Source organism: Ambystoma mexicanum, chromosome 14 (genome assembly GCF_040938575.1).
Source record: "Ambystoma mexicanum isolate Mex_15411 chromosome 14, UKY_AmexF1_1, whole genome shotgun sequence".
Classification (NCBI taxonomy): Eukaryota; Metazoa; Chordata; class Amphibia; order Caudata; family Ambystomatidae; genus Ambystoma; species Ambystoma mexicanum.
Window position 1 is genome coordinate 55,083,317 of NC_090940.1, and position 13,335 is coordinate 55,096,651.

Sequence of the window (13,335 nt, forward strand, 5' to 3'; positions counted from 1 at the left end):
CAGGACTTGGAAAATAAAGGCACACTCTGGGTTCCCAGTCCATCTCTGGTTGTTTCCTACAAGCATAGTGTGGTTCGGTGGCCCCTTACCAAGTGATGCATTCTAGCCCAAGGTCTCACACTCAAAGGAGAGATCTAATTTCTGAGAAAATGGTGCATGTTTGGGCATTGAAGTCCAAAGAACCTGAATGGCCAAAGTGAACTAATTATTGAGCAAATAGTGCATGCTGGGAAGTAAGTTAAAAGTCAAAATTCAGCCTCTACGTCCACTCTTAACAAAAGACCCTGTGTGATATAGCTGCATGTTCTTGTAATGTTGAGATGTTCTGCTAAATTCAGGAAAAGGGACTGCATTGTTTTTACCCTCAACACACATATTTAAATTGTGAGGTTTAAAAGGTGGGCACCTTTTATACTTTGCCAGTATAGTTATTGAAAATTCTCCTCCCTCTGATTATTTCCAGCTTGACACTTTTGTTTTGAAAGGTGCTTGCTCATTTGTCTTGTGCACTGTCTTCTAAGGCAGTGGCCTGCAACCTTTGGCTCTCGAAATGTGGTGGACTACAAATCCTAACAGTCCTAGTCCAACACATGTAGAGAGCTGCAGGTTGCAACTCCCCTGTTCTAAGGGCAAAGGTCAATTGAACTAAATGTGCATATTTCACTTTAAGCTATGTTCACTCACTGCGCATTTATTAATGTGTGGCAGCTTTTGATTTTTTTTGCTACGGGGCAGAGACTCTCACAATGAGTGACGCGAACGAGCTGTACCCATCCAGGGAAGACTATGTTCGGCCAATGTAGACAGTTTGCTATACTGGGGCTCTTTACAACCTGCCGGTGTTATGTTAATATGGTTTGACCCTTGCAGCAAACAAAACTGGATTGGAGAAGGTTGGCAGCATGAAGCAATCAGAATAGTAGTCACTGGACTGAGAGGCCAAACACGAGACATCCAAATTCACCCAAGGTAAGCTCATATTGCAAAGGCATGTCTCAGAAGACACCGCCTTTACCATGTCCATGTGACATTATTTTGAGTGTTTGCTCGAAGTCCCTGAATGGCTGCCCTTCCTCGCCCATTCATGAAAGGGAAATTGATAGCTGGGGTTTAACACTCTGCCAGCAAGGGAAAATGTGCGTTCAGCCCGGTAGACTAGGACTGTTTGCTACAAGCCAGTGATGTTATGTATTTTTTTTTTAAACTATTTTATTGGTTTTATCATAATCAGACAACATACAATCAAACCTTGCAGTACGTCTTGACGTTTCAGAAATTGTGTATATCCTTCAATGTCTACTGCTTACCCTATCTCACCCCCCCCTTCGAGCCTACTTCACTTCGCCTTCCACATCTTGTTCTTCCAAAGGGGTTTCTTTTCCCATGTCCTCATCAGAGTCCTGGTCGCTCGACCAGACCTGGGTGGGCCCATTCAGTGTAGCCACTAAATATCTCCAGGCTTTCAGGGTTTCTGCCTCTTCCTCTCCTCCTCTGTTACCCGCTTCCTGCCATACTGCTGTTTCAGCTTCAGTCCATTTCTGGAGGTCTCTCCACCAGACCTTGAAGTGGGAGAATGGAAAACCAGGCTCCCGTCCTTCACCTCTCGCGCTTGGCCTAGAGGGTCACGACCCAAACACCCGCCACGAGAAGAGTTTGCCCATTTACCAGACGACCAGGTACCCTGGTACAGGAACATACGGATGTGTCCATCTGCTTGCCCAGCAGCCCGCACTGGCCATGCCGACACCTGCGGCACGGATCAACTAGACTAAAATCTACACGTCGTTAGAGATGCCATGACGACCTAGACAACGGGAAGCACATCTGTACAAATATACACACTGGACATTCCCACACCAACCTACACGAAGAATATACTCAGTGCTATGACGTAGGCGACAGGCATATTCACGGACGTGCATCTTTATTATTTTTATATAGGCTTTCAGAATGCAGAAACGCAAGACGCGTCATGAACTTTTATTAGCTTGCTCACGCTTCTCTTTGAAATCAGGTACAACGATGAGAAATATAATAAAGACAATACCGATTATGGAATTATATGCTCCTATAACCTAAAGCACCTGTGCACCAAACGAACAACTTATGCACCGGGCCAAAGTAGGCCTCAAACAAGAGCTCCCGTGGACATCAACAAGACAAGAGTCAGTTGCTGATCCTACAGAATGAGCTTGGCGAAGCAACCAGCCAAGGTCGCAATGTTGCAAACCCACGTTCCAAGAGCAAATCATCAAAGGCACGATGTTGCAATCTCGCACTCCGCGCACCAACGTTAAAGTCACACCGACAAATTAAACCAGACGCACAGTAGAAAAACAATATTAATTGTGCAGAATTATGCCTCTTTCACGGTCCCTCCCCACGTGATCAAGCCGAACCTGACGAGATGCCAAACCCTGGAGAACAGAGGCGTCTGGATCCCTCGCTACGAGACACTGGCAGATACACTTGAAAGGCTCAATGGACATCTGCAACAGTGGGAACGGTACCCCGTCTAGCTATGAATAAGTCCTCACATTGTCTGCATGTACCCATAGTGAAACATTGTTGCAACTTACAGGTACACCGAGAGCTGGGAACGACGGTGGTCCCAGGCTGGGAAGCTCACGGGTGCACCAATCAGAACTTGGGGCTCTTATCACTGACGCCAGCACATTTAGCCAATCCTCAGGAGCCTTCATGTAACAATTTTCATGTATCTTATTGTAGGGACAACCCAGATATACCACCTGACTACACCTTATCCACTAATATCTTTCTCTATATGTGTGCTATACTAACCCTACCACTCGAACATCCAATTAAGAGTGGCGATAGGTTTTTTGTTAACTTTCTGAAGTGACGCAAGTAGCGCGTCATAATACAGTAAAAAGGGCCTGCGAGCCCCACAATTGTGTGTGTGTCAGGACGAACGCGTGCGCTCCTTGACCCATCCCTGCCGTTTTGTCTAATAAACAGCAGAGTCACCTTGCTCCTTGTGTGCGTCTCATACTCTATCTCATCTTATCTGGGATACACACGGGAGGAGTTGGGGCCTCCCTGCCTGGAGGTCTGCGGACGGCCCGGCCGACCCCGGCAGAATTTCCCCCCGACAAGTTGGAGGCACTGCTGAGATCTGTTTAAGATCGACTTTTATTTTTACTTTTTCCAGGCACTCCCGTTGCGAGGAGGCCCGGCGGCGCGGCCCCCTCTGCCGTTGCCCCCTTCTGAGGACTACAGGACCATCGCGGAGCTGCGAGAAGACCGGACAGCGCAATCCGGATATTGGCCCTCGGGAGCCGGTTGAGAAGTATCCCGCCCGCGGTTGGCGAGTGTCCAGACGTGGTCCAGACGAGGGGAGGTGGCGAGCCGCTTGGAGGGGTGCACGCAGTCGAGCGGCCCTGCATCGAGAGAACTTGGTGAGCATGGCACACACAACGAGCAATGCGAAATTGTGAGGGAGGGGGGAGGAATTAAATAAGGGAGGAGGGAGGTGTTGCACAGGTGCGCGGCGAAGGGTTGACAATATAGTGTTGGCAATGGAATGAAAGGGAGTGAAAAGAGTGCGAGAGCAGTGACGTGAAAGAGGGGGGCGGAGCACGAAACATCACGTGTGGTCGCTCGTAGACACTGATTGGCCTAAATCGCGACTAACGTGTAGGGGTGGGCGTGTGTGGTTTCCTACGATTTGGCATTTATTGATCAATGAGTAGATGAGGTTCCCTATTGTTCGAGCAAGAAACTCGATAGGTAGATGAGGTTTCCTATTGATCGAGCAAGAAACTCGATAGGTAGATGAGGTTTCCTATTGTTCGAGCAAGAAACTCGATAGGTAGATGAGGTTTCCTATTGTTCGAGCAAGAAACTCGATAGGTAGATGACGTTTCCCTGTAGGGGGTAGCTAGTTGCATAGTTGCCAAATACGGAAGATAATTGGCTGGTTAAGCCCTCCTGTTGAGGGGCGTATCACACGCGAGGCGACGCAGTGTGTGCAGTCCAATTATATTATTGATGAGATTACCTTGTTCCAGGAGAGACAGGAAGACAGCTGTAGGGTTAGCGGGGATAAATTGCAAGTGTATTTTGAAACTAATAATGAGACTGTACTAGTAGCGTAGAGACATCGGTGACGTCACCAGTAGGGATTTTATAGGATATCACGAGCACAAGGAACATTGAGTTTTGAAAGTGGTGGGGAAGAGAAAAATGATGAGGGAGCGGATAAGAAGATAAACAATAAACGAGTGGATTGGAAGAGGAGAAGGGGAGAGGGGCGTGGCTGAGCACGGAGAACGCCAGCCACGGCAAATGTAAAAGGGGGAGGAGAACGAGGAATAAGGACGACTGTATAAGATCGTCGTAAGGGGTACGCAGCCACAGGGGGCTGCGTGCGCTTCGGCCGCAGGGGGCCGTAGGGGAAGGAATATACAATACAAAATTATACATATATATATATATTTGTGTTTTATTATTTCTTGTTTTTTTTTATTATTATTGCATACTTTGTAAAGGATTGTCGTAAGTCCCCACACTTACGGGGCCAGGTAAACAATATAAGGTTGTAAATTGTAAACTGATGACGAAGGGAGGAGTAACAAGTAGGGCACAACTATGTCATTTGGGAAAGGGTCAGGAGGGTGGGGGAACACCCTCACTACCCCACTACAACACATATGCACAACACTGCCACCCCATAGGGAGAAATTAATTAAGTACAGCATAGAGTGGACCCAGGGGACGGATAACAAAATGTTAACACCATGGCCGCCTAATGGTAGTTTCGATCCATATGCCCAACATTCATTGCTAAACCATCTGCATAATACATACAAGGGGAAGAAGTTGGCGAGCCATATGGAGGTGTTTAACTTATGGAGGATGTTCCAGGGATCCCGACCAGGACCAAATGGAATGTTCTCTGTGGGAGAAACACCGGAAGTAAAGGAGATTATGAAGGAGGGAACGGATGGGGAAAAGGGGTGTGAAAGGAAAAAGAATGCGGAAAATGAAGGAGAGGGAAGAGAAAAGATTGACACTTTAGAAGACATAAAAAAGGAACCGAGCAACGAGATACCCATAACACCGGGAGTGAAAACTGAGAGAGAAGGGTTGTACCCTTTAAGAGAACTAGGAGAAATGGAAGGACAGTTAAGGGCGGCTGAAGGATACTCGAACCCGGCTTACAGCCCTCCACCATATGTGGCTCACAGGAAGATAGTGGGGGAGGGGAGGATTGGAGAAGAACAGATTGTAGAGATAGGACATGATGAGTGGGTAGCTGCACAGATATTATTAAAATTACGGGGTTCACTAACGGGAGAAGAAAGGGAGGCTGTAAAGAGAACAGGCGAGGATAGTAGAAGGGAGAGTTTATGACGTAGGATGCATTAAAAGCATAGGGGGTGTACGGATAAAATTGAAAAAAGGTGCAATACTACCAAGAGTAAAACAGTACCCATTGTCAAAAGAGGCATATGAGGTCATATATGAAACTATAACGGCCCTTATAAACAATGGCATATTGGTCCCCTCAGAATCACCATGTAACACGGCTGTGTACCCAGTGCGCAAGGCTAAAGGGGGGTCTTGGCGCCTCATACAGGACCTAAGGCCCTTGAACAACATAGTGGAAGCAGAATATCCAGTAACAGCAAACCCGGCCACAATATTGTGTGGCATTCCAGCAGAGGCATCACGATTTACAGTAATAGATCTTAAAAATGCTTTTTTCTCAATACCACTACACCCCGACTCACAAGATCTAACAAGTTTCACTTACCGAAATACTAAATGGAAACATACCAGGTTACCACAAGGGTATTGTGAATCACCCTCAATTTTCAATAGAGTTATACAGATGGATTTGGGTAACGTTGAGGTGGAAAGCACAGTGTTACAATATGTGGATGACATAATATTTTGCAGTACAAATGAAAGTAAATGCAGAGAGGACTCTTTAAAAATGTTGACTATATTGGCTGAAAAAGGGTATAAAGTAGACATGGAAAAAATACAATACTGTCAGGAACAGGTACTGTACATTGGCCAACTGATATCCCAATATGGAAGAAATATTGCACCACAAAGAGCACAGGCCATATCAAGCACTCCCATGCCACAGACTGTGAGAGAACTGCAGCAATTTTTGGGGCTATGCAATTACTGTAGAGCATGGGTGTTTGATTACAGCTCATACATAGGACCCCTGCTTGAGGGGTTGAAGGAAGCAAATAAAGGGGAGAAAAGGTTGGGGTGGACTATGGAAAGGAGGGAGGCATTTGACGAATTGAAGGACGCGATATCAACAGCTCCAGTACTGGCATCCCCAGACTATGAGCGACGATTTTTTATATTTTCACATTGCGACTCAGCAGTAATGAAAGCAGTATTGGCCCAAAAAACAAGCATGGGCTATAAACCAGTAGCATTTTATAGCGGTCACTTAGATCCCGTGATGTTAGGCCACTTCCCTTGCGAACAAGGCCTCGCTGCAGCTGCTTTTGCAGTAGAAAAGGCATCAGCAATAACCATGGGGTGTCCAACTACACTGTTTGTGGAACATGCATTATTTGCAATATTGAATAAACCCAAGTCCACACTAACGACACAAAGGGCATCAGGTTATGAGATCATTTTGTCTAGGGCTGAACTAGCGATTGTTAGATGTAGCACTGTTAACCCTGCAAGATTCCTAGCAGAAATAATTGAGGAGGGAGATTACGCCCACGACTGCACCCAACTAAATGAAATGTATTCATGTACTAGAAAAGTTGAAGAGAATGCACTAGAGGGAGGTGAGCTTTTGTTTATTGATGGGTCATCAACTATTGATCAAGGAGATGGGATAAGGAGAACTGGGGCAGCAGTGGTAAAAATGATGGAGGCTCCGGTGTGTGTGGCTATGAAATGTGTACAGTTACCACAGCATTACTCTGCTCAAGCCGCTGAACTAGTTGCACTAATATTGGCATTGAAAGAAAGTTTTAACAAACGTGTAACAATATATTCCGACAGTGCATATGTTACATCCACTGTCCACTCAGGGCTAACAAAATGGAGGAGAAGAGGGTTTAGGAGAGCTGACGGCACTCCAGTGCAACATGCCCTCTTGTTGGCTGAATTAATTGAAGTAATAAACGACCCCCAAGAGCTAGCCCTAGTAAAATGCACCGCACACACCAATGGTGAAGACCATGTCTCAAAAGGGAATGCAGCAGCAGACGCACATGCGAAATATGCTGCATACTTTGGTGAGATATGGGACCCCACAGACTCACAGAGAGGGAGAGGGAGGGGAATGGCTAGGGAGATGTTAATAAGAGAAGGGTATACCCATCTCCCAGCCACACAGATTATGGAATTACAAGCAGCAGCACCAATGGCCGAAAAGGAAATATGGGTAAAAAGAGGATGTACAATGTCACCAACCGACGCACTATGGCGCCAGAGTGGTACTGGGAAAGTTGTAATACCATTGGCACTTTTAAATACCGCCCTGAGCCAATTACATCACCCAGCCCATACAGGCAAGGAAATAATTGCAGCACGAATTAGAGATGATTGGTTCTGTCCCGAGTTAAATTCTCATGTTTCAAATTTTATCAGCAATTGTCTCACATGCCAACAGTTTACGGCCGGTCATACCCTAAAAGTGATAAGAGGTACCATACCCCGGCCAGAAGGACCCTTTCGGCACCTCCACATTGACTATGTTGATATGATCAACATATGTCAAGGTAATAGATACATGATTGTAGTAGTATGCCCATTTTCTAGGTGGATTGAAGCAGGGCCCTGTTCACACCCAGATGCATTTAGAGCAGCCAAATTCATAGTAAGAGAGGTCTTCCCCAGGTGGGGAGTGTGCGAAGTATTAAGATCAGATAATGGCCCACATTTCGCAAACGAAATGTTCCAACATATCACAGCCCTGCTGAGCATAAAGCACAAATTTGCATGTGCATATCACCCACAGGCTAATGGCGTATGTGAACGCCTAAATGGCTTATTGAAGGAGGCAATTGCAAAGATACAACAAACAACAAAGAAAAGTTGGTTGTATTGCCTTCCGTTAGCATTGTTCGAGCTGAGGAACAGGCCAGGGTCCGACCACCACCTCACCCCACACGAGGTGGTTACTGGACGTCAAATGCGCCTTCCTCTAACGCCAACGTCAAGGGCATTCACTGACCACGAAAGTTCAGCGAATATACTAGGTGATGAAATGTATCAATATGTGTCATCTTTGATTACTAGTGTTGTGTTTGTGTCTCAACAGCTCGAGCGCACACGGGGCGGGTCCACCAGAGATAAAGAAGAAGGCGCCAGTACAGAATTAGAAAAAGAGAACTTGTGCAAAATTGCCAAAGGTGACCACGTGCTACTTCGCAATTTCAATAGAAGATGGAACGATAAAAGGTTCACCGGTCCACATCTGGTAGAAGACGTATCAACAAGAGCAGTAAAACTAAAGGATAAGCGTGCTTGGAACCACCTACATGATGTAAAGATATACAAACTGCAGACCCGCCCCAGCGCCAACGACAGGTCCATTGGAACAACAGCAACAACATCCCTGACAGCGGAAGGAAGTTCTACCACAGATAACGACCCAATTGTTCCCTTACCTTCTCACTACCCAGACACCCCAGAGACGATAACTGACGAAGAAAGGGGTGATCACTACACTGCCCACCCCATGGTCACACGTTCAAAGAGTAAAAATAATTACGCCATCCCCCCCCCAGGACAGTTGTAACATAAACTAAAAGAACTTGGTCGCACAAATACACATGTAAACACGTGAATGTTCTCTTTCTCTCTCGCACATACAGGAACTGCGTATTATTGTATTGTTAAGTAGAAAGATAACTAACAAAGTCCACTGTCCAGGCGTAGATGGTACTCCCAGACGATAACTACCCAGAAGAATTGTCACACCAATTTGTATACGAAATAAAAAGGCCAACATACCTAAAAAGAAGAAGGGTACGTGTTTACTACACAGCCTTCCTCCTGGCCATAGAATATTACATGCCCCACCTCCGCCCATACTTGCCGGTCTTAAGAGACCAATCACTTAGAGTAGCGTGGGAGCAGCTCTTCGCCTGGGCACTGAATGACTATTTGATAGGGAGAGCTTAAAGAAAACAAAACTAACATTTAAAACGAGCATTTCTGAGAATTTTTAGGCGGGCAACTTTAACGTCGCAAGAATAAGCTGCCAGGACTGCAGCAAGGTAAGAGCAAAATGCCGGTGAGATTAGCAATTGTAATAAAAATAATAGGGATTTTGATAATCACCGGATTTTTGGCTGCTTCTGTATGGCAGTATAGCTGTGCTATCAATTTTGTTGCTGCACCCAAACCTAATATACCCCCGTTCCTTGCTGCAACAGGTGTTACGTCAGGTGGTAGTAGTAACATTACACCAAAGAAAAATAAACGCAGCACATACTCAGACAATAAAGGTATTGATAATTATGTACGAGATTCAGCACACGTCACAAACAATATATGGTACCAACACATGACCCGCATTGGTAAGCAGACAACTGAGGATAGCTGCTACGTCTGCTCATTAATACCATACGCCATGAGTGCGTCACAAACATTTGTTGCTACAGAAATAAATGAGAAGGTAGCACAGTGCATAATATACTTGGCACTGTTCCAGACGAAAGGAAGATTTCAAGGAACTGTAGTGCACATGACATGGAAAACACGAGACTCATACCCATATGAAAACAACTTCCTCAAGACCTACTTGAGTTATCACAAGACCAGTTTACATGCTGAAGCATTCAAATATATAACAAGTGGCCCTGCAAAAGGAGAAACACAGAAAGTAACACTGAAGTATCTACCATGTGATTGGTACGCCACTGAAATTCCGGGTAAACAAGGATGCTGGGAGAGGCCGCTACTGACGATAACGGGAAAGGTGTATCTGGATAACAGCTGGGAGATAGGAGTGATTGGCAGCAACATGGTAACAAAAGAAACTATCTCAACCATCGAGACACACAATCACCGATGTTGGACGACGTGGATCAAGTATGTACCAATGCTCACATGGGTAGAAGAAGATGAAGACCCAATAACGATACTACCGTTGACTGCGCCCAAGGTATGTTACCAGCATAAAGGAGAGGTGGACGTAGGATATAACACCAATTGCGCAAGTGTGACGGAGTTACCTGAGGGGGGAGCAGGAACAGCAGTAATAATGGATCATTATTGGGCCTGTGGAGAAAAGGCATACCATACACTGCCTCCCCTGTGGAATGGTGTGTGCACAATGGTACACGTCAATGTACCATCACTAGTGGTACCTAAGAAGCACGTCGATGTGGCGAAATTTCCTAGAATGAATGAGGGGGATAAGAGAAGAAAGAGATCTGCACCACTCCAGGAGGAGCAAAGGAACAGGACCAACAGCAATGACACTGTCCTAAATAGAAGAAAAAGACAAGGAGAGCCGCTGACAGGAAATTACCTATGGGGAAGGTCGGAAACGGCACTAACATCAATACCGCCAGAACACAGACTATTCAGCAGAGCAGCAATGTTCTTCTCCTCAATAATACACCCGGGATTACAGGCTTACGCAAACGCAAAATGGCTCCAAATAACTAGATGGGAACTAATGATGACCATCAATTCTACAGTAAATGGGTTCAACGCAATAAAAGAAGAGCTGCGAGCTGTAAGGATGGTAGCACTACAGAACAGATATGTATTGGACCTTCTCACAGCAATGGAGGGAGGAGTTTGTGCAAAGATAGGACAATCATGCTGCACGTTCATACCTGCCAATGATGCTGACAATGGTACACTGACAGAAGCAGTTTCACAATTAGCCCAAATGCACTCTAAAATGACGGATGAAAGCAATGGTGTGAACAAGGATGAGAGCTGGTTTTCACTATTATGGTCATGGATGCCATCCTGGCTGTCAGATGGACTGAAAATAATAGTGGGCTGCACCATATTGGCTGGAGCTACCCTGATCATAATTAGATTTTGGAAGGCACGAAAGGCACGCAATACTGACGAATTGCTGGAAATGGTGGGAATGCACCCCTTGATGCCAGCAGATGACGGCCAGCATACAGGTGTAATTATACAGGAAAGGGAGAAGCTGCGCACCCAAATAATTACCAACCATCTAGACCCACCGTCAGTAAAGACCGAGAACCCAAGAAACCCCAGGAGCTACATAGGAAGATGGGTATATTGTACTCCTGGGGGTACCTGTGAATATATGTATTGGTCATTTGAAGATCATGTAAACCACTATGGACATCTCGGAGGAATAACCAAGATATGGCGAGTAAGAGGAGATAACGAGAAGGATATGTTTGTGGTCGACAAGTCGACCAGAGGGGGGACTGAAGTGGGAGAATGGAAAACCAGGCTCCCGTCCTTCACCTCTCGCGCTTGGCCTAGAGGGTCACGACCCAAACACCCGCCACGAGAAGAGTTTGCCCATTTACCAGACGACCAGGTACCCTGGTACAGGAACATACGGATGTGTCCATCTGCTTGCCCAGCAGCCCGCACTGGCCATGCCGACACCTGCGGCACGGATCAACTAGACTAAAATCTACACGTCGTTAGAGATGCCATGACGACCTAGACAACGGGAAGCACATCTGTACAAATATACACACTGGACATTCCCACACCAACCTACACGAAGAATATACTCAGTGCTATGACGTAGGCGACAGGCATATTCACGGACGTGCATCTTTATTATTTTTATATAGGCTTTCAGAATGCAGAAACGCAAGACGCGTCATGAACTTTTATTAGCTTGCTCACGCTTCTCTTTGAAATCAGGTACAACGATGAGAAATATAATAAAGACAATACCGATTATGGAATTATATGCTCCTATAACCTAAAGCACCTGTGCACCAAACGAACAACTTATGCACCGGGCCAAAGTAGGCCTCAAACAAGAGCTCCCGTGGACATCAACAAGACAAGAGTCAGTTGCTGATCCTACAGAATGAGCTTGGCGAAGCAACCAGCCAAGGTCGCAATGTTGCAAACCCACGTTCCAAGAGCAAATCATCAAAGGCACGATGTTGCAATCTCGCACTCCGCGCACCAACGTTAAAGTCACACCGACAAATTAAACCAGACGCACAGTAGAAAAACAATATTAATTGTGCAGAATTATGCCTCTTTCACGGTCCCTCCCCACGTGATCAAGCCGAACCTGACGAGATGCCAAACCCTGGAGAACAGAGGCGTCTGGATCCCTCGCTACGAGACACTGGCAGATACACTTGAAAGGCTCAATGGACATCTGCAACAGTGGGAACGGTACCCCGTCTAGCTATGAATAAGTCCTCACATTGTCTGCATGTACCCATAGTGAAACATTGTTGCAACTTACAGGTACACCGAGAGCTGGGAACGACGGTGGTCCCAGGCTGGGAAGCTCACGGGTGCACCAATCAGAACTTGGGGCTCTTATCACTGACGCCAGCACATTTAGCCAATCCTCAGGAGCCTTCATGTAACAATTTTCATGTATCTTATTGTAGGGACAACCCAGATATACCACCTGACTACACCTTATCCACTAATATCTTTCTCTATATGTGTGCTATACTAACCCTACCACTCGAACATCCAATTAAGAGTGGCGATAGGTTTTTTGTTAACTTTCTGAAGTGACGCAAGTAGCGCGTCATAATACAGTAAAAAGGGCCTGCGAGCCCCACAATTGTGTGTGTGTCAGGACGAACGCGTGCGCTCCTTGACCCATCCCTGCCGTTTTGTCTAATAAACAGCAGAGTCACCTTGCTCCTTGTGTGCGTCTCATACTCTATCTCATCTTATCTGGGATACACACGGGAGGAGTTGGGGCCTCCCTGCCTGGAGGTCTGCGGACGGCCCGGCCGACCCCGGCAGAATTTCCCCCCGACAACCTCCATCCTAGGTCTGTTGCATGCCTTCCATCCCATGGCAACTCTACGCTTGGCAAGTATGTATGCCAAGTCCTTTAATTTACTTACATGTTTTAATTTGCGTGGCCTAGGGAATCCCCCTACCAAGCATGCCCACACTAATTCAGCGTCTATCTTGATCCCTTTCTCCTCTAGCCGGTGGGCTACTTCTTCCCAGAATTTCCCAATTTCAGGACATGCCGAAAACATATGTGTCATCCCCACATTTTCCTCCCGGCATTTGGGGCATATTTGTCGTTCTGCATTTTTAAATTTAGCTATCCTCTGGGGTGTCATATATGCTCCTGTGGGTTATGTATAGCTGTATTTGCTGTAGCCTAGCATTCTTAGATACTTTCTTATGGTA

At 46.1% G+C, this 13,335-nt stretch overlaps 1 protein-coding gene across 1 annotated transcript; it reads left to right on the forward strand.

Annotated features, from left to right (window-relative positions):
* The first annotated feature begins 874 nt into the window (after window positions 1–874).
* On the forward strand, window positions 875–11,642 carry LOC138527409 (uncharacterized). The gene is made up of 2 exons (XM_069638510.1): window positions 875–969; window positions 8,279–11,642. The coding sequence occupies exon 2, from the start codon at window positions 9,251–9,253 to the stop codon at window positions 11,603–11,605; it is 2,355 nt and encodes a 784-aa protein (XP_069494611.1). The 5' UTR covers window positions 875–969; window positions 8,279–9,250; the 3' UTR covers window positions 11,606–11,642.
* Window positions 11,643–13,335: the final 1,693 nt, after the last annotated feature.